This window comes from Notolabrus celidotus, chromosome 14 (assembly GCF_009762535.1).
Source record: "Notolabrus celidotus isolate fNotCel1 chromosome 14, fNotCel1.pri, whole genome shotgun sequence".
Classification (NCBI taxonomy): Eukaryota; Metazoa; Chordata; class Actinopteri; order Labriformes; family Labridae; genus Notolabrus; species Notolabrus celidotus.
This window is the reverse complement of record NC_048285.1, coordinates 23,020,576-23,042,617: the sequence shown is the minus strand read 5'-3', so window position 1 is coordinate 23,042,617 and position 22,042 is coordinate 23,020,576. Positions and strand designations below refer to the sequence as shown.

General features: G+C 38.9%; 1 protein-coding gene across 2 annotated transcripts in view; it reads left to right on the top strand.

Annotated features, from left to right (window-relative positions):
• cadm1b (cell adhesion molecule 1b) overlaps positions 1–22,042 on the top strand; it is a 228,929-nt gene that overhangs the window by 35,245 nt on the left and 171,642 nt on the right. The window contains exon 4 of one of the 2 annotated variants that reach the window (XM_034701416.1): positions 315–427. The exons of the other annotated variant lie outside the window; for it this stretch is intronic. Coding sequence (XP_034557307.1) covers positions 352–427 — 76 coding nt within the window. The 5' untranslated portion in view covers positions 315–351. The remainder of the gene's footprint in view (positions 1–314; positions 428–22,042) is intronic. 2 annotated transcript variants of the gene reach the window in all.

Genomic DNA, 22,042 nt, shown 5'->3' with positions numbered 1-22,042 from the left:
GTGGTTCTCGGTGGTGAGTTTATGGTTACCTCACCTCGCTCCAGTCTATTTTACACTTCCCGTGGTATCCCTGTAATATTCTTCCAACACTCCTCTTGGGAATTATTGTGCGTCTCCGGTGTTCAGTGGCAATCTATTACACTTCTGACATTTCTTTTTTTATTCTTCCCAATGCCACTGTAATATTCCTATATAATTTTATAGGCCTAGATGTCATTGCAACATAATGCAGCCCAATATGATCGCAGGCTCCCTGCTTGAGCCCTCCCTCCGCCTCTCATGTGTCTACATTTTCATCCCATGGCCGTCTCTAGGTGATTTAGCGCCGCCAGTCTCAAGCAGGTGTCCAACATGGCGATCACGGGGAGCGGATCTCTCGCTATTTCTCTCTGTGTTTTCGTGATTTCGGCGGCGTTTCTACAGAAAGGTAAGTTTCTTATGGCTTCTTTATGTGTCTATGGATGCAGATTTTCCTCCTCCTTTCTACAGCTGAAAGCCGGGGCAGTAGCGGGGAGAAGTTGTGGTGCGTTTGCGCGCTGGATGCGCTCAAGCTTCCCCTCAAATCTCAGCATCACTTTCAAATGCTGTGGACTCCACAATATCCATGCTGTTTCTCGACACTGTCGGACTACTTATCTAGTGATTTTTAGCGCGGATTCATTGGATGCATTACTGTATTCTAGGCTAAAGAGGATGGCTATAAAAAGTAGCGTTAGTGCTGTTAAATTGTAAATGCGCAGAGAAAGTATAAACAGGGATAGTCCGGTGACATGGACGTACAGTATACAACCTATAAGGGCAAGTTGAAGGCATTGTACTCTGTAACGTGGCTCTTTCATGACACAACACGACTCAAACGCACTCGTATCCTCCATTCATCCTTCCGCATAACAGTCCAAACTCATCCACAATGTCTCCAAATCTCTCAAGTGTGCGCTTAAGGTGCATCTTTGGAGCAAAAACACGCATTGCAGCTCTAGTCTCGCACAGTGTCCTCTGTCCGCACAACCGCAGCCTCCGATACTAGTGTGTGTGTGTGTGTGTGTGTGCGTGAGAGTGTGTCCTCGCGTGTGTGTGTGTGTTCCAGTCCGCAGTCTTCACTTCTCCTCCTGTCAGAAATGTAAATCTGCAGCATGATAAACCGGGACCATTGCATTTCCCCTCTCCGTTATTCCTCCGCGGTTGCATCATGCGTCTTCTTTTTTTTTCTTCCTGGAAAACGTTTCCGTTGACAATACCTGACGCACGTGAAGCGGTTAAAACGCCACTTTGCAGCTGCCCTCCCAGCTGTAGGATGGATGTGTTATTGTGTTGTTAATCCTCCTTGATGTTAAAAATGGAAGGCAACAGTTGCAATATGACAGATTTACTATTCCTCGAGTTGTGACTTATTGGGTGGTTTCATTTCTCTTCTTATTGTTGTCAAACACAGTACAATAGAGGTGTCTGCATCAGCCATCAACAGGTCTGCAGGAACTCATCGAACCTCTGTATTTATGTGTGTGTTTGTTGTGTGTGTGCATGTGTGGTGGGCAACCTGCTCTCAAAACGAGGTTACTAGTTTAAGGTATTTTCACCCTCCTACAGCACCCTGCCTTCATTTTTGAAGTTGCTGGATTTATTACTGCTGGTGTTGAATAGCACTTGAATGACATTTACAGCATTGTCTTGCGCCTCCTTGTCACATTAAGTTAATTAACCTCTCAGTCAAATAAAATAATGCATCACGAATGCACAATAACCTCAAGCTTGGTGCAGAGAGAGGTGTACCTCCAGGAAAAGTGACGCTGCATCTGAAATCCCCAAACAGGAGATGCTGATCTGACCTCAGGTTTTTCATTTGTTTGATTGTGTTTGCGCCAGATGCTGCCAGGGGCAAAAAAAAAGAGAAGGGCCCTGGCTCTTGTTTTGTGAAGTGCTGACAGTCTGTTTTCTGACAGCCTCCAATTTTTCTTTGTTAATGCTCCAGAATCCGATTTGTCTGCTGAGGGGAGTCGAGTACCTCTAACTGGATGCAGCTTGACACAAGAGGTGTATAGTTTTTCCTACAGATGCAGAGGGGAGAGGGTTAATGGAAGAGAAAGAGGAGGATCCGGGTGTTGTTGTTCTACAGTGTGCAGAGGGGGTGATAAATCTCGCCTGTGCATCCCGTTATGAAACACTTAGCGTTTCAACAAAAGGAATCTGTTTAGCAGTATTCCTTGCCCTGCCTCTCCAGGGGCTCGGCCTGTTGTAGCAGATCAGATGGTCAAATTTCAGAAGGTTGCATAATCCCGCTTGGTGCCAGCTTACAGTCATTCGTCAGGGCTGAGTGATGGTGAAGTGGATCAATACGAGCTGTCATGAAGCCTCAAGGCGCCGCTGAAGGACGGAAGCTCAGAGAAACAAAAGGAAACGTACAGTTGTTACGGGGCCTCTCGGTTGCCAGCTGGCACGTGACTCAATGAGTAATTGAAGATCTCTCGCTGCTTACGGTGGGCTTTGGCTTTGAAACAGAAACTGCTCAAATCTGCGAGCAGTGTGCTGCTCTGCCCTGAGTTTGTATTTGCTTTACAGCGTGTGTTTGAGTGTGTGTGTGAGTGTGTGTGTGTGTGTGTGTGTGTGTGTGTTCTGGTGGTTGGAAGTGTTTTATTTCCCCGGTTATCATACTACTCTTGAGCTCCTTGTGTTTTTGTTTTATGTCAGTGTGCCACCGTGTTCTCATCCCAGCTGATCCAATACCGACGCTCTTTTTACGGCCTTCGGCATCTCATACCGACAGACACAAAGCAGAAGCTCTCCTTTTTTCAGGTTAATATGAAACTGTCTGTTTGCTGAGTTTGATGCACAAAAAAGTACCTGGTAAAGCTTAGAGAAAACAACATGTAGTAAAAAGAATCTCAGCTCTTATAACTAAACATAAGTTGACTTTTAGTTTCACAGGGAACTTGAACCTGGCCTCTTTATTGTTCTCTTTGCTGCTTCACTCTGAGCAGCTGTTCTGAACATCTTGTGTCATGCCGGATGGGTTAACATCAGTGCTTAAAGAAAATCTTACTTTCTTTGTTGTCACAATATAAACAATGACATTACAAATGACAGAAAGAAAACAGTGAGTAACAAACAGTGCATTCACACCAAGAGGAATCTTGCAAAGAGACAAAGGCTCAGCAAGACCTCAGCTGCCCCAAAGAGATCAGTGTGAGGTGACTGAAGGTTAGCTACAGTAACAGGTGAGGAAGGGAGCAGCTGTAGAGATATGGCTGATAAAGATCTTACAATAAACACAACAGCACTTCTTCTTTTTGAGTATTTTTGGATACAGGAGAGTCTATGAACACAACATGCTGAGCTGCAGAGGGAAAGGAACCAGAAAGTTTGGGCTTACGTGAATGATGTTACATGTTCTTAATTTTGTAATGACAACATTCACATAATCTTATGTCCCAGACTTTCCTTGTGTCAGACCGCCTTACCCGGGACTTCCACCAGATCATCCAAACCTGCCTGTATGCACTTCAGTTGAGTGCTAAATAAGTTGTTATAAATAAACACAAGGTACTTGTGCTCTGATGAAACAGATGAGCCCACCACATTACGCCTTCATCCTAATATTTACGCTCTGCAGATAAGTGACTTAACCCACCAAACGGCCCTGGATGTCCCATTGATGGGGATAGATGGGCAGTGAGAGCCAACACATCACCAGGGCTATAAAGTGGGCCCCTCCCTTAACCTCTATAAGTTGGACCCACAGCACCTCACGGAGGCTGAACAGTATGCTCCACCAACCTAGAACCACACCCCTTCATGCTATCGCTCACCTCTCACTGTACCCACATACCAAAATATAAAAGAAAAGAGAAAAAAACAGAGAGAGAGAAGTGTGTATAGAGCTGTTAGAAAGAGGACAGGGAGGGCAGAGCCAGGGCGAGGAGCTTGTTTGGGCTACAACTCACCCCCTGCTGGGTTAGGCTGTGCTCCCTACCGTCCCCAACTACCCTACTCTAATGAGGGAGGAGGGAGAAGGAACAGAGAAGAGTATGTATAAAGAGAGCAGATAGAGCACAGGGAAGGCAGAGCCAGCTGGAGAGGGTCAAGCTGACCCCTGCTGGGTTAGGCTGTACCCTCTGTCTCCCTGTACTCCCCTAATTTTAGGGTTAGGCAATAGAGCAGAAAAGAGAGAGATAAATAAAGATGAACAGCTTTTCTCTAACTTCTGTTTAAAAATTAATAACCTTTGGTCAAGTTTAAGTGGCAATCTGACAGTGTGACAATAGTACGGAATAAATAAAGTCATTAATTAAAGGTACAGTGTGAAGTGATTAGTGGCATTTAGCAGAACAGACCGGGTAGAAATGGAAAATCATATTCATAAGTAGGTTTACATTTGTGAATATCACCTGGATATAAAAATTGCTTTGTTTTTTAACTCAGAACGAGCCTTTATATATATTTTGGAGCGGGTCCCCTTCTATGGAAGCCACTGCCAGGTTTCTACGCTAGCACAGAATGGACAAACTAGTGACATAGGACAAAATCAGTTTTCACGATTTAAGTTTTTGATGGTAAAAACTTGGAAATGGAGGATCAAACTCAGAATGCATTACAGGAGCTTCTTGTCCTCCAAGGCCGTTGACACTTCACCAACAGGAGGGGTGAGCAAGGGAACCACTCAATCTAGACCGCGAGATATTCTTAAATGTTCCAATTTCTGTACATGTACCTGTAAAAGAACATCAAATTTTACTGAAGAAAAAAACATTAATTACTTTTATAATAATAATAATAATTCATAGAATTTATATAGCGCTTTTGTAAGTACTCAAAGACGCTTTACATAAGGTAAAACTAAAAATAAAACATATAAATAAAACAAAACAGGGACAGAGGTGGGGCAGGGGGAGAGGTCATGTGTTGTATGCTTTTTGGAACAGGTAGGTCTTGAGGTCGCTTTTGAATGATTGAAGTGAGTCAGAGTTGCGGATGTTCCAGAGAGTGATATTTTTTTCAACTTAAATTATAGTTCTTACCTTTACATTCTGAAAAGAGCAGCATTTTAATATTGTGGTTGGTGAAGGTGGAGCTAAATTGAAGGTCTTTATTATAGACTTTATATTTGGTAATTGCAAAACTCTAAATGTAGATATATTTTTCCCCTGATTGGTTTTGTGTGTAAAAAGTTCTTTGGTCAAGCAGCCACCAAATTGAGATATGAAGAATTACTTGAGTAGTTAGTAAAATATGAAACCTCTTAAATCTTGTAGTAGAACTACAGAGTTGCACAAAATAAAAGTTTTCAAATAGTACATCAAATTTCTACCAAAGTAGAGCACTTGAGTAAATGCTCTCAGTTAAGGATATGACATTACTGCCAAGGACATTTATGAAGATTATTTACATTTTTAGACAAAGTCAGATTGATTTATTAAAAACTGTGTATAATACAGCACAAAACTATATTCTAAGGCCTGGGTGATTTGTCAAATACAAGTCAAACTCAATAATTTCCCTGTCACATAGAAGAAATAAAGAGGCTATTTTGCATTTGTGCACGCAGGTATACTAATTAATTACACATCTAATTGTTTCAGCTGTTTCAGATGTACCAAACTTCTCACACAGCGCTAGCTCTGTAGCAAACTGCAGTGTTCTTCTCTCCTCTAGCCATGTAATATAGCTCTCACTGTGCTGTCCCATGTTTCAGGATAAATTTAATACGCACTTAATGGCCCATTGATATGTGCCCCGCTCGTGAAGTATTTCATCGCCTGTACACGGAGATCAGCACAGTACATCATTTGTAAGAATAATAAACTCTTCTATTTAAAGAAATTGAATTTATTGCTCATTAAATTTACATTAAACTCTGCTTAATAAGCCCCACTCTAATTGCTAGATAATGCATGGCACTACTTTATGCGGTGGCAGCTAATCATACTGTTAAAAAGGGAGGGGCTGCCAGAGAATTGGCAGCTAATGCATGGAAGGAATTTAGCCACTAGTATCAGATGTAACAATAGAGGACGAACTGTTATCTTTCCACACCTCCAGGCTTGAGTTTTTCTGCTTTTGGTGCGTGTTTGAAGGTCTCACCAGTGAATAGAACCTATTTAAACTATTACTACTGTGCCCATGATCGAGCTTCGAGCCCTCTTTGAGATTCTTCATGAATTGGTTGTGAAAGCAGAGGGTCCTTGCAGCTCGAAGTGAATAGGCAGATCCGTATTTTTCCATCCGGGTCAAAGGTTACCGCAAGTGAGTCGGAGAAGAAGCTGCTTATGGAGCTCCTCATGGGGAAAGAAAGTGAAAACTGAAAATCTCATTCTATCCTTGACTCTTTACACTTTTCTGCAGCTGAAAGAGTCCAGTTACTCTTTAGAAACATCACCTTGGATGCGTGGTACAAGGGTTTTTGTCCACATAGTGGGACCTTTCAGTAAATACTCAATCTGCTAGTTTAGTCGAGGTCACAGGAGCACCACTGAAGACATGTTATCACGTTGAGTGATGTCTTGAAAATAAAAAGAAAGAAAACAGCATTTCTATGTGAGCGATTTGTACTGCGGTGTCGAACCGACGATCAAAAAATGTGTCTCTCTGTCCGTCTGTCTGTGTTGAAATGTAGTAAACAGTCAATTAGGAGAAACAGACAGATGACAGGTCCTTTCATGACGGTGGGGACAGAAGCTCCCATTCATGACGGTGCTGTGGTAATGAGGAGGAGAGCTGATGTCTCCGCTTATGAATATGACATTGTTCTCTCTGTTCCCCGGATCTGAGAGACCTCACTCTATTGGATACGATGCTTAGCAATGGCAATCAGGCCCACAATGAAAAGAAAAAAAAACAAGCAAATGTAATGTTTTTGTTTTGAAAAGGGCAGAGAGTGCATATTAGTATGGGTGATGGAGCAATTACAAGCCTCCATTAAGGCTGTGGAGCATTAGAAGCACAGTACTTTGTAAATGAAGAAATCTATTGGAAAGATATCCTCCCATAAAACTGCAATGCGCTGAATTTCAGACAACCATTAAAAACGAGCATCCAGTTTGGAAAAAAAAGTTAAAAAGTTGTCCCCTCTTTAATCCTGGATGTGTCCTTGAGAGAGTTCTGGAAAGTATGAAAGATCATCCTCAGACTTTCCCTTTATCAGTCTCTCACACTAACAAATTCAGAGGTACAAGTTTTTGCGTTTTTACTCAGGCTGGATGAGATTCAAATTCTGATACCTCTAAATTCCCCTGAATTATACTCCAGTGTTTTGGATTGCCAGATGATTTAGAAATGAAGTTGCACAGGGACAAGTGGAGGAATCCATCTGCTGCTGAGTCACTCTCGCTGCTGCACGCTCCCCTTCCCCCCATTAAGATTTCACTGAACGTTTTTAAAAACCTGTAATAAGGCGCTTCTTTGCAAGCTGCTGATTTTAATCAATCTAAGACTTGTCCTTTAACGTCACTGTTTTTTTAATTTCAAGTCCCAACAATTGTGATTCAATTCTATTATATGTAGTAGACATTCATGCAGCTGATTTCAGTGTTATCAAGCCAGTCGATTGCAGCTTGTTGGCTAGTTGTCATTGGAAGCCCACCATCTGTTATCATCATGAATTATAAGGTTGTATAATGACAGAAATGCCAGTAAAAACCAGTAATTACAAGACTGCAGGAAAGTCTGGTTGCTAAATAAGTTTCTTGGGAGCAATATCAGAACCCATCGGCGATCATTGGATGACGATACAAGCTCTGGGAGTTACGGCCGACTTCTCTGCTCTTCTAGTGTAACCAGCGGCTGGTCGGACATAAAGAAGAGACTCGAGAAGCAAGAATTAAGTTGAGAGATTACATCTAAAAGTAGATTGCTAACTGCACTTCTAAGTTGTTATCTTTTACAATACATCAATTAAAGGTAATCTGCCATCAGATGATAGCTTATTGGTTCCAGGATGGTTGCAGTTTTGGCAGATATCGTTTCGCTCCTGGTTTCCTGCGTACAGCTAATGCTTACTGAAACACTCATGGGCGATACTACTGGGATAACAAACAACAAAACAGAACACTTTGGATACCACAATATTCTCTTGTTAAAACAGCTTAGCATTAACATTTTAGCATAATGCTTAGGCTTATTTACTTGTCATTAGTTTTTCCCCTTGTGTTATTTGTGAGCATGTAAACAACATGCATTTGAAGCACATTTGCTAGCTTTTAACTTATGGCATTTTTAAAAACTTTGTCATGTATTGCAAACGTTTCTCCTTTTTTTTAAACAGAGTTTTATTGTTTTTTATTTTTCCACTAACAGAAGAGAATTAAATCCAATCATACATCTTGCCTTCAAACAACATTACACATTTAAAATAAAAACGATAAGAGTGGATTATATAAAGACATTTACATTAGAGAGAGAAGAGAAGGAAGAAGAGAGAGAAAAAAAGAATAAAATAAAATACATAAATAAATTAAACAAAATAACATACTGCCACCATATCATACTGTACATTCCAAACAAGGAAAACCCAGCCGCCAGACCATGTATTGCAAACTTAATGATCTAACTAAATTGTAATGTGAATTTGAGATGCTAAATGTTAAATTCACTGACAAGTGTAAAGGTAAACAAAATGAGAAACAGTCAAAATTGAGCACAATTTATCAAAGTCTGCTAAGCACAGTCTGTGATCTCATAATGTCAAGTTGGTTTTGGTAATCAAATTGGTCAAATTGTTTAACTGTCTAGTAATTATGGTTCCCACTAGGAAGGCACATCCCTTTCTTTTTAGCTTAATTTGATGGCCATAACAAGAAGCCCTTTTCTGTTTTCCCTAGCTTGGTATGCATCTTTTTTTTCCCACACTGCTTAGCCATTGTGTCATAGCTCTGCTCCATATTCAGATATTCATTAAGTGTAACTCTATGTTCCATCAGGGGATCAAGCAGGCCCCTGCATCCTCTGCTAACTATTATGTTTTTGTCTGTATTTGAGGATGCAGCTCACATTATCAAAAATTACACTGATCAGCCCAAAGGGGCGCTCTATATAATTTGTTCACTCATGCATGTGTCATGTGCAATATCTGAGACCCCAGCCATCTGATTCTCATAAATATTAGATAATGTGTCACCAGAGCATTACAGCATTGAGTACTGCTCTGTTTACCGCACAGAGAAACCACAATTACAGCCTTAAAATAGACACACCATTTGACTTACTGCCAATAGTCTAGACTTACTGTTGCCTTTTTTGACATTTAATGCACAAACCTAGATTTATATATTCTATTTTCAAGACACTGTCCTGTCACACTTAGAATTTCAACGATAAGAGTTCTTGGAGAGTGGATAAGTCTCAGAGCAGAACCCACGACATTAAGACTAAATAATAGCTGATCAATGTGGAGGAGAAAGGACTCTTTCTGAGAAAGAGGACTGAATCTCTAATCGATAAATTCAGTTATCGAGCTCTCTCTAATCCACTGCTTGAATTGGAATGGAAAAGGTTCCTTTGCTGCGCTCAGTGTTTGTCTGCCTTACTAAGAGAGGGCTTATCATTATAAAGTCTGTTGTTTTGGTCACCTTTAGAGATATTGAGTTGAGGGGCTGTTTGGTCGTCCCAAGCCTCCTTTTGGACCAATCCAATCTGCTGTGTCCACTGTGGATTGATAGAAGGCCATTCACTCTCATGGAAATACGAAGGCAAGAGCTTTTTCTCTGTGTGGCATCCTGGCAGCAGACAACAGGAGAGCAGCAGCCCCTCTCTGTCTCCTCTCCGGGCTTGTTTGGGCAGATCACCGCCTGATAAAATAAAGACTGTGTACCTGGAGTCCTCTGTAAGCAGCTGCACACAGGCTGAAGTAATGCAATGCTGCTGGAGAAAGTCAAAGTACACAGACACCGAACGAGTCAGCGCCAACAGAATGCAAACACCACACTAATCAATAAATCTTACATTGCTAATAGAAAGGCAATGTGCTGCTGATGTTGTAAAAATGTAAAAATCTGATTTTCTCAGCTTGGTGCTTATACACAGTGTCATACTAGGACAGGTACCAAACTTGCTTAACAGCCTCCTGGAATCAGTCCCTCCCTTTCTTGTCAGAGGGCTGTTTGCAAATGCATTTATGCAGCCTGAATGAAATATTATTCCCTTACACAGCAGGATGGAGCGAGAGACTCTGGGACAACATTAGAATAGCCCGGTCCTTCCAACTTTCTGTGTTTCTTTTCAGCAGAGCCTCCATTGCATTCTAATGCTCTTCTAATTTTATTTGAACAATACACTCAGGGGTGCCAGCTGGAGAGAGCAAACAAGATTTTAAGAAATATCATTAAATGCACCGAAGCTCCAAAATCACAGGGACTCCCAAATAATGTATTCAGACAGAAGCAGTGAAATAAATCCTACCTTACTTCAAACGATCAGTTTATGAGGAATTACTGCTTTTTTAAATCACCTGTTAATCTTTCAGTTCTTAACAATACAAACCCCAGACAAGCAGCAAAAGCTTGCAGTTTAAGTGAAGAGAAGTGAAGAGAAGGTTTATCTTTTTTTGAATTATTTAGCTCAAATATAAAATTTGTTCATCGGAATTTTTGGCAATTAATTTTTATTGTGCGAGTAATCCAATCAAGCCCTCCAACATTTTATTGAAAAAATTGTGAGCTGACATTATTTCATGGTGCATTGTAAGATTTTCATTTTGCTATGGTTCTTGGACTTTATTCCACTCGTAGGTTCCTTAACATTTATCTCATACAGCGTCCAAGATACATTTTTACAACGAGACAATTAAGTTTATCATACTGTATCATATTTTATCGTATCATATTATATCCTATCTCATCATATCCTATCTCATATATCTCCTATATGGTACCATATGTCTCCCATATGGTACCACATCTTACAATGTCATATTGTTTAGTATTGTATTGTATTGTATGGTATCTCATCAAACCATACAGTATATCTTTATGTTGTATCATATTGTGTCACATGGTATTGTATTTTATCATATCTTATCGTATCGTACGCGCAACATGCAGCTACTTTATTAAGTGACGATAATATTTAGGTTTTACAATTTCAATTTTCTTTATACATACATTTGAATCCAGAACAAATTTTGTATTGTATTGTATTGCAGCATATAATAGTATCATATGCATGTACTTGCAAATATATTAGCAACAGCAAAAATGCCAATAAGTCAACAATGCATTTAAAAATTATAAAAGGCCTCTGTACTCCGTATCAACCCCAAACCCCAGGTTTTGGTTTAGGGAACTGGGCTGGAATCATTGTCCTGGTGCATCTATCTTGTGGCTCAGCCATGCTAGTTTGCATGTTTTCCATGTTTTCAGCTTTTGTGCTCATATTACCTATATTAACTTGCTGACCATCTTAGGCTGATATTTGTTGCTCAGGCTTTACTGTTGAAATCGATTTTCTCATTTAAATTCAAGCAAGAAAGGAAATAAATATTATGCCCAAAATGTTGAACCATCACACTTAATGTAACTCCGCACCAGGGTATTGCTTATTACAGGTTTATTGTTGGATTGATGGTATAAGAAAATGGAAGCTCCTTTTGGTATGTATTGATCCAGTATGGTTTTAGATAAATGGCTGTTTTACATCTTTATTTACTCTGGGTAGTACTTAATATACTGAGTGAATAGCTCAGGAGATAATTTGTCAGAAAAAGCTATTCTTGGCAACCTTGTAGCAGCAGTAGTAGTCTTTAGTGAGAGCATAAAAGAAAAGATAATTGTTCCAGATTGACAGTGGATGCAGAGCTGCCTCTCAAGGTGAATCATCCAAACATTTGGAAGGTGTTTACAGAACGAAGCTGCCGTCTGACAGGTTGGTGCTTTCTGCCTCGGGGGCATCATGATCTTGAGTTATCAGTGAGACAATAGACCCATCTTAATTACTCTCAGATACAGCACTATAATCTGTCATTGTCAGCCTGATCAACAGTGTGCAAACTGAGCACTAAGGCTCATTCACCCAAACCAGCAGCCTATTGATTACTGCTCATACTGGAGTCATTGCACTGCAGAGCGACATGGGAGGCAATAGAGCTAATGGAAGGGGGAAACTCAAAGTCACATTGTTTACATCTAAGATGACAGGGAAATGTATTTGAGAGGAAATATGGCCTTGATCCATTGGCTCCCAAATAGCAGTGTGTCTGCCGCTAACAAGGGGAGCAGCTAAACCTCCAGCTGCCAAACCATCGTCTGAGGTTCAGATGCTGAAATTACTTCACAGCAGCTTCTCTGCTTTTTTAGTATAACTGAACAATGTGATTTACTTCTGCCCATGCTGAATGATAAAATACGCTTTTCACCAGTGTGTTGTTACCTGAGGTTGCAAATAGTTGGGTTGGAGTTGTTAGTGGCTGTTGGGATTCAGGGCATTTTGCAAATACTGGTTTGCATTTGGTTTTGGAAGTAGACATTGCATTTCTAGTATTGTCCAATGTGTAATTACATTATATATTGCTATAATTATATTTATTGCCATAACTAAACAAATATTAGATAGTGCATGTTAGCTTTAAATCACAGTTTGTAAGTCTATCTGCTGTCTGTTATATCCTACACAATACCTGATTTTGTATGTTCCTCCTAATTCCAAAATAATTCCCCAAACTTTTTTTTCATTTCTAAATCAGCACCAATAATCTGTAGGTATTTGTTAGCTAGCTTATGCTTAACCTAACTACATCATAATGGAGTGGAAGCAAGCCTTTTATACCCTGTATTCTTATTCACTGCATACATTCAGCTTATTACAGCATGTTATATATAATTATGAATGCTCATATTGTGCTGAGAAAGTCCAAGTGATCCATATAATTCATGTTAATTGAATTATTTCAGAAACCCTTTGGGCAAAATTCTTCAAGTTTGGGAAAAAATACTACTGGGACTGACCAATACATGGCTAATGTTTTCATAGACACAGGTCAAAGGTCAAGGTGTTTCTGACCCAACATTCATCCCACTTTTGTTTATGCTAAATCTCTGTCAGTGCTCATCACTCCTCTGTTAAAATATTCAGAAATAAGATTCTGCTTACAGTGTGGGTTTGTCATACGTTTTTTTGGACCAGCCATGTTTCAGCAGGCTTTGGAGTTTGCAGGAAAAGCGGTCCTGAAAAGCAGACGGAACACAGTCCGCTGTAATGTCATGGAAGCTTTTTGACACTCCTTCAGATTCCTCTTTTCATGTATGATTTTAGATGAACACATGAACTGCATCATTACTGGTTGTTGGAGGCAGCAAGAGCAGTATGAGCTCTATAAGTGTACACAAAAATCTACATATTTAACTTTTCAACAAGACCTGAAATAACACGATATAACACTTGTAGTGCCAGATACCAAACTTTAAAAAGTCACTGCCTGCAAATAATAAATATTGTTATGAAAAATGTTAAATTTAATACGTAGTTTCCAAGCTTTCAGGGATGTTTCTCTAGTGGTTTGACACATCCAGTATTTATTGTCTTTTGAGAATAAGGTTGTCGGAGAATTTAGCGGCTGTTTCCAATACACTGCTTCAGTGTGAGTAATAAATCAAGACACAACTAATGACTCACCATGAACGTCATCTCACTACCCAAGGATTTTATTTGTGTCCAGAACAATATCAACATTTCTTTAACTCCTTTTTCTTCTACTGTTGTCAAAAGCCCAGTCTGTCTTTTTATATTAATTATATAGTACTTAAGGTGCAGTAAATTGGTGTCTCTGAGTAGAAGAGTTATGTTGCAGAGCTATCTGCATCTTTAAGAAAATAGTTTTCATTTAGTCAAAACACAGTTCAAAGATTATATAACAATTTTTATTTCTAATGCTGCAGTTGAAGTATGTGTGAATCAAATCAGGACAATGTGTAAATTTGCATCAGTGGTCATGATTTATAGACGAATGCTTTAAAAGGAGAACAAACAGTTGCACCCAAAGCCCCCAAAACATTTAAAGAAATTAAACCGCAAACTTTAGAGTCTTCTTAGCACACTGTATTTTAAATTCATTAAATCCATAATACCATATTTAGCTTCTGTTTTCGCCCCTTCTGGGAATTACAATATATTTTTACTCTCTTTGCAAGCTCTGTTTTCCCAATTGGGTTAAATATGAGCGTTGAAGTTTGTTGAATCTCCGTTAATGAGCTGTAGGCTCTAATGAAGTCAACAATGCAACTTTTTTCTTTTATTATTATGTCATGATGTTTTGTTTTGTCTCTTCTTCTTTCTACTACTTTATAACTCCCCTATTAAAACTCTGGCTTAACTTATATTAAACAAAATAGTTGGACTGTTTAAAGTACTCACATTGGACGGATCTTGGTGGCAGACCTTCATTAATGCTATTCATTTGTCAAGATAAGCCGATTCCACTTGTCAGATTTTCACTCAGAGTTAATTCTTTCATCTGTGCTTTGTTCTTTGTTCCACCAGTGTACCAATTCTGCTGGAAAAAAACAGACAAGCAGTCATATTTGCATACATAAATATATACTCAAAAGTGTACTATTTTCTGATACTGCTTTGAGAATCTGCTCTGAAGTTTTGAGTCTTATTGTGAAAGGACACACCCATTGACACCACAGATTCATATTAGGACAAGTTAAAAGTTTTGAATATGGACTTTTTTTATGATTGGCAGGTTAACAGACACAATCAGGACATGCATAATGTCACAACTTCACATCCTTGTTCATCATCCAGAATTTGGACTGATTTACAAAGTATGGCAGGCATTTATCCACTCACATTCCAGGCTCGATTTAAGTTTTAATACTTACCATATTTGCTTGTGAGTTTTGTACACATACATTTGGTAGTGGAGAACATGCATACTTTCAGAAACTACAGCTCCACTTTCATGACACACTCATGAGAATAAAGGAGATAAAATGTGCACAAGCTATATAAACTCAATGACAGCATAGTGGCACCCACTATAACTCAATACACACTGATGGCAAGTTTAGAGACAGCTCCTGAGCAGAAAGAGCCTTTTCTTGTTGGTACTACTTCCACACATCCATACTTTACCGTGCACATAACATAAGGAGACAAATATACTGTATCCACCATCACACAGAGCTACCTTCAGAGCTCCTTTCTGCAATCAGGCCTCATTTAGTTCCACACTCACATAAATTTAATTGGTAATTGTAAAACTGCGTTTCAGTTGTTTTTTCTACCACCCTCCCAGGCAGAACACATGGCAGCACTGATTAGCACTAAGATAGTTGACAAAAAAGCCTCTGCACCTGTCTGCTTTGACTTCCTGCTCTCAATGTGTGATGTTGTTAAAGCAGAAAAATGACAGGTTACAGTATTTAGTGAAATATTTGGACACAGCGGTGCAGTGATGAAGCTGTGTGTGCTCAGACTAGGGATGTACATTTTAAGTATTTTCCGTAATCGATTTTTGGAAATGTTAACGATCAATTATCGATTAATTGATTAAAAAAAAACATTATTATTCTTACGCCAAATACGTTGTTTTCCCCCTAGATTGTATTTTCTACAGCAACAAAATGCAAATAACTGACGGGATTGAATACGGGCACATGTTTGACACGCAGAATATCAACGATCAGGCTCATTAAAATATTCTCCGCGGACATAATCTTATAAAGTGAAGGCTCATAATACTAACAGAAAAGTACTTCAGACTCACAGTGTCCAGTTTTCTGTCTACTCATTCTTATTGAGAAAAATAAACATGTGTATTCGGTCAGGTGTCAGCCAGGAGCGCAACCGGGTCATAATCAGTCCCGCTGGAGAAAAGCCCAGACGGCTCTGATGTTGCTGGTCTGTAAACGTAGCGTACCAGAATTTCCCACCTGTCTGTTGCCTTTGTATCCAAAGGTGGAAATATCCTGTTTAAAACTGTCAACCTTTGTGTCCGTGTTGTTGTTGGCAGCAGTTTTGTATTGATCCTCTTTTAAAAAGCGCACGTGGAGACCTGACGCGCAGCCGCAGCCGCCAGCTGAGCGTCTCCGCTGTGCGCAACACCTTTAACAGCTGATTCACATCGAAACATGATTTAAACTTAAAACACCTCCCTGATAGATGAGTGTAATATGAGACCACATGATGTTTGTTCCACGTGACGGAAAATTGATAACAAAAATGTGCGTTTCCAGTAATTTCTTATCAATCAATTAATCGATAATCGATTAATTGTGGTCATCCCTAGCTCAGACTGAACTTTGCTCTGTCACTCATGTTGTGAATAAGTCATGTATGTTTTTTTTCCTGTCTAGCTTCAGTGTTATCCTCCCTCCTTCTCTCTCTCTGTGAGAGCTGTCAGTGCATTTACTGGATAAACAGCAGATACATGTAAATAAGTCTCATTCGAATACTTGTGTAAAGCCTGAGGGATCTATTTCCATGCAGGAGAAACAAAAAGCATCAATTTTAGATTTTATTTTCTGGTGGCCGGTGCTTCGTAAACAAGATCATTATTATTTGTGAGTCGTAAACAGGGTAATTACTGGACTCGTCAGTTTATGCAGCTGTAAAGTTTTTATTCCCATTTAGGCAGAAGTGACTTAGCTGAATGTAGCTTCGACACGATCAAATGGACTGGTCTTCATAAAGAGAATGTACGTACAAACTGAAAAACTAAAATGAAAAAATGAAATGTGTTACTGTAAGTCGTAAATGTCAGAATCATTTAGAAAATTCCACTGGGTTAAAATTTACAATACAGAGTGGTGCCACAGGATACACTACGATACAAAGGGATATGATACGATACAAAACTGTATGACACAATATGATATACTAAGATTTAATACAATCCAATACAATAAGGTTTGTGAGGATAGAAAGTGGTACAAGATGTCACAAGGTGTGACAAGATGGTACAATACAATATGACATGATACAATATGAAGAATTTTGACACGATACAATAAATCAGAAATAAGATTGTACTTAAATTGTTGGTTTGTCGTACGTTTTTTGGACAAGCCACGTTTCACTTTGTAGGCTCTTGTTTGCTATGTCTACTTTGCTACTGTGACACTTGAATTTCCCTGTTGTGGGACGAGTAAAGGACTATCTTATCTTATCTTATCTTACATGATACGATCTGATGCAATATGATACGATATGATATGATATAATACACTATGATCTGATACAATATAATATGATGTGTTAGGATAGAATACACTACAATATAGTCATTGCATTATACACTATGATACAATACAGTACAATACAATACAATCAAGCAGCAACCTCCGGTCTGAAAATATGAGTCCAATGCAGATGTGCTAAAAATTGCAGGTCATCGATAGGAAAGGATGATAGGAAAGGATATGATATGACACATATGATCCTTCACTTTATTGTCTCTGTAAGATAATTGGTCTTGGACTAAAGTCCTGCACACCTATACCTGCCTCTTCAGTTGTATTAACTAATAAATATGAAAACTACAAACCAAAATTCACATACAACTAGAAACAACATAATTACAGAGAAGCCATAAATGACTTGTAATTTATATTGAATATCACACGTTCTGCTTAAAACACAACATCAGTAAGTGAAGAAGATAAGACAATGATGTCTTTTATGAATTTTCACACAGAGTACAAATGTCATCTTCAATCGCAGAAAGATGTATCACACAGAAATATATGTTTACGTTGTCACTCTGTGGTCTAAACTTAGCAAATGAAAAATCCTGTTCTGTTAGCATAAGTCTATGGAAAAACCTCAGAGGAAGACAGAGTCGCTCTATTCCAAAAACAGATATCAATAAATGTAAACAGCGCTGGCCTAGGGATGTCATTAAAAAGAATAGCATGTCTAGACCTCATAAAACCCAAACATATTGTTATTTCGAAAGCAGCAGGAGTTATTGCCTGTGAGCACTAAGATGACATCCATCAATTTAGGGTTTTATTGGAAAATGCAGATAGGCTGCTTGGGAGATGTAAATGATTTACTTAGCATAAAGTTTTGCTTGAACAGGCAGGGAGATAGCGTAGTTAGAGAGGGCAGGGAAGTATGAGTGTGACAAAGGCTAAAGCTGATTTCCCCGAGCCTGGGAGAATCGCGATGTGTGCATGAATAAGTAGGCTGGACCTGCACGACGTGGATTATTCTGCTTCAAATATCAGTAGACTTAAGGCTTGTCAAATGGTATGCATGTGTAATGAGCTTGTTGTACATGATTTCATTTTGTCACTTGGGCCCAAATGTCACATCTTCTAAGATTTGTGCTGATTGTTTCTCACTGAGTGCACAAATTGTCTTTTTTATTCTCTGTGCCTCTTTAAATTGAACGTTCAGGCCAATTTAACTAAACCTCTTCACATTTCAAATCCTTTTCATTGAATTTTTTATGATATGATGGAAAATGAAAACTTTTCCTGTAATGAGGACAGTTTTATACAAAAGAAATCAGAGCACAGAGAAACCGCTATTAACATCATTGCTGCCCGTCAGTTCAAAATGACACAATGCAATATGTGCTGTGACCACAACCAGAATAAATTAGACTAACAGGAAAATAATTTAGAGTTTGAAGTTTATAAAAGTCCTCACTAAATATTTGAAATGCTGTAGCTTCAAAGTAGAGAGCATTTGCATGCAGTTGTGTATCACGCTGACATGTTGGCCTCATCTTTCAGTAAATCTCAAATCTACATTTATTCAAATGTGCTCAGTGCGCTGAAGGTTGACACTGCATAATCCATCAAAATGTTCCATTTGAAGAGAGGAGCTGGAATTATTTGAATCATCAGAAAGCAGCCTTGTGCAGCTCGTGGTGAAGCCCCAGATATTAGAGTAGGAGCTGTTAGAAGTTTTCATATTGCAAGGAATAAAAAAAACTGAAAATCCATGAGATGTATACGACACCACTAAATCACCTCGGAGGTGAACTGGAGTCTATTTTATATTGGCCTGACCTTCTCTTTCTCTGTGTATCAAAATACAGTAAATAATGCATTGCATGCCAGCTGCAGTTATAAAAAAGTGGGTATAGTTTATTATAAGAGGAAAGGAATACATTTTTTGTGATGTTGGCACACGTTTAATGAAGTCTGTTTCGCTGCTCTTGTTGTGTCTGTTCTGTGTAAGAAATAAAGGCAAAGTGATCAGAATTTTGTCTCATTACTTACCACATCTGACCTTTGACCTTTTATATTCCTGTTGCTATAAACAGGACGTTTCTGCGGTATAAAAGGTATGAGTGTGAATCTTTCAGTATCTCACATCCTGATTTGATTTTGATGCTTGAGGTCATGAATCAGTTCAAAAATTGATCCTCTATTCAAACTGATTCACAGTTGCCTTGTTGTTACATCGGTGTACTTCTTTCAGGATTTATTTCAGTCTGTTGTGATTAATTATTATATTACATAAATGGAATATGTGTTTCAGATTATGCAGCTTCAATATTTGAAAGTCTTTTTTTCACATGACAGAATAATATAAAAACACAGAAGCAAAACTAAGACAAAAGGTAACATTTACCATATTTTACTTTTTAGTACCTCACAATTTTCAGTCACTTAAGCTATAACATGTAAAGAACAAAAAGTTAAGCTTTAACAAAATGAAAAAAATTAACGTATCATAATAATGCTTAACAGAAACTTGACTTGTAGTCAGGGATCACTGTAGATCTAGATTATTTTGCAGAAAAAGAAGTTGGTCAATGCTCTGGAGTCAGATTGTTCGCCTGAGCTGTCACAGTATCACTCGCAGTGGAGAATACTCTCTCATTGTCGACCTGTAGAGATGCAGGTCCATGGTCATGCAACAGGCATTGATCTTGATATTACTTTAGCCTATTCAGAATTTGCTGGGAGTTCTGTTAAGTGCTACCTTGTGTGCTGGTCAGCTGTTGTTGGCCGTTGTTTAACTCCTAACTCTGGGTGGTGGTGCACAATGTGAGTTTGGGCATTTGAAGTGTTTAAGTGCTTAACTCTCACTTTGCATATTGAATACACCATGTCGTGCTCTTTTACACCCGAGGTATCCAAAGTCTATCCAAAGTCCACCCTAATGCTGGCCATCAATAAAACTGGACTGTCCATTTTTCTTGCTGCTCCATATAAATCAATGACACTGAGAGCTAGCTCACTAATGTTAGCTGCACATCTAGCCAGCTAGAAAGAAGCACCACTTGCTGCAACTGTGTATTGTGGAAGCCAGTGGCCGACAAACAATGCCAGCAGTGATTAAAAGTTGTTTTTTTCTAACATAAAAAATCAATTCAAAATTGTAGAAATTAATAACAACAGTTCTGAAAGTGTTAAATATTTTTTTAGGCGTGGTTGTATGTGGCACTCATTGCCCACATTATTTAATTTAGCTAATTTGAAGAAAGTCACACCCAGGTAGTGGAAAACAAATATGCTGTGCCACTTAATACAGTGGCTTTGACAGCAAAATAAAGCAAGACAAGTTTTCTCTTTGTAGCATCCACCTATACTGACAAGTGGTGTTTGAGTCTGACTGTCTTTAAAAACTTAGCGAAATTATGTGGCACAAATTGCTCCGTCTGTAGCGATATTGCCAAGCTCCATTCAGGGTACTCCAGAGTAGACCCGCATCTCCTAATACACTTATACAACCCCACTTTAAAGGTGACATATCACGCTTTTTTCATCAATATATATTGGTCTAAGAGGTCCCCAAAACACGTCTTTAAAGTTTATGCTCAAAAAAACACTTTGAAATCAGATTTTGGCATGCCTGAAAAGTCCTCTTCTTCATTCCTCCTCAGAACACTCTGTTTTCCCTCTGACCACGCCCCCTCCGGAAGTGGATGTGCCTCGGCTCTCGAGCACGTTGATCTAATGTTTACATGTTGGCTGAATATACACGGCTGCTCAGAGATCGCGTTACTTCAACCCTCTGAATCTGATCCTGACGGAGAGGCGCCTGTAGCAGGACCTTTCTGAACGATTGGTCATAGATTTAGTGTTTCTTGTTGTTTTATTTATCAGTATGTCGACGTGTGTCTTGGTACACAGCTACAGCTACGACATGTAGCTATGTAGCTATGCTAACTAGCGCTGGCACTTATCCATGACAAATAAAAATCATCCACTAGATCTTCAAATCTGCAGACGTGGGGAGTAAAACCGACCTTTGTGTTTATTAAGACAGCCTACAACTTGCATGCCTCCCTCCTAAGCTCCTTGTTAGCACACATTTGTGCAGGTAATGAAAAACGGGGGAGGGATTCAGTATTATTTTATACAGTCTATGGGCTGAACAAGCTCCGAGCTCTGACTCCGTGACAGACCGGATATTGTTGTTACGTAACAAAAACACGGAAGTCTGAAACGGCTCGTTTCACACACATTTACAGAAAGGTGTAGAAATCAAAACAGGGGCAGAATGGATTTTTTTCATTCTCGGGGGGTTTGTAGACATGCCAGGGACACATATTTCAGGTAAAGAACCATTAAAAAGTCAATTTTGCATGATATGTCACCTTTAAAAAAAAAAAAAAAATAATAACTCTATTAAAGTCAGTGATGAAAACTTAAGATAGACATTGTCTCTGCAATCATAATTGAGTCTTTTCATTATTCAGTAAAAGGAAACTTCTTTGCTGTAAAAATGTGATTTATTTTTTACTCAAAATGATTACACAGTCAAGTACCACTCGAGTTAAGTTGTTAAACTGAATTTCTGTTTGATAACCAGAATTGTAAACTCTTTGTTGCACATAGATTATATTCAGTCATTATTTAGTTCTTTTTATTTAATATGTGCAGAGGATTTTCTCGTTTGCCTTTACTTGTAGCCTTTGTGTGTTCACAGATTTCTAATGATAAAATAATGTTTGTACAATAATATGACTGTTTCTTGTCAGAGGGAGGACTTGGGGGCGAGGGCCAGCTTAATAGAATTTACTTAATACAGTTGTGCTCTTAAGTTTACATACCCTGGCAGAATTTGTGATTTTTTGGGCCATTTTTCAGAGAATATGAATGATCAGAGAAAAACTTTTTTTCCACTTATGGTTAGTGGTTGGGTGAAG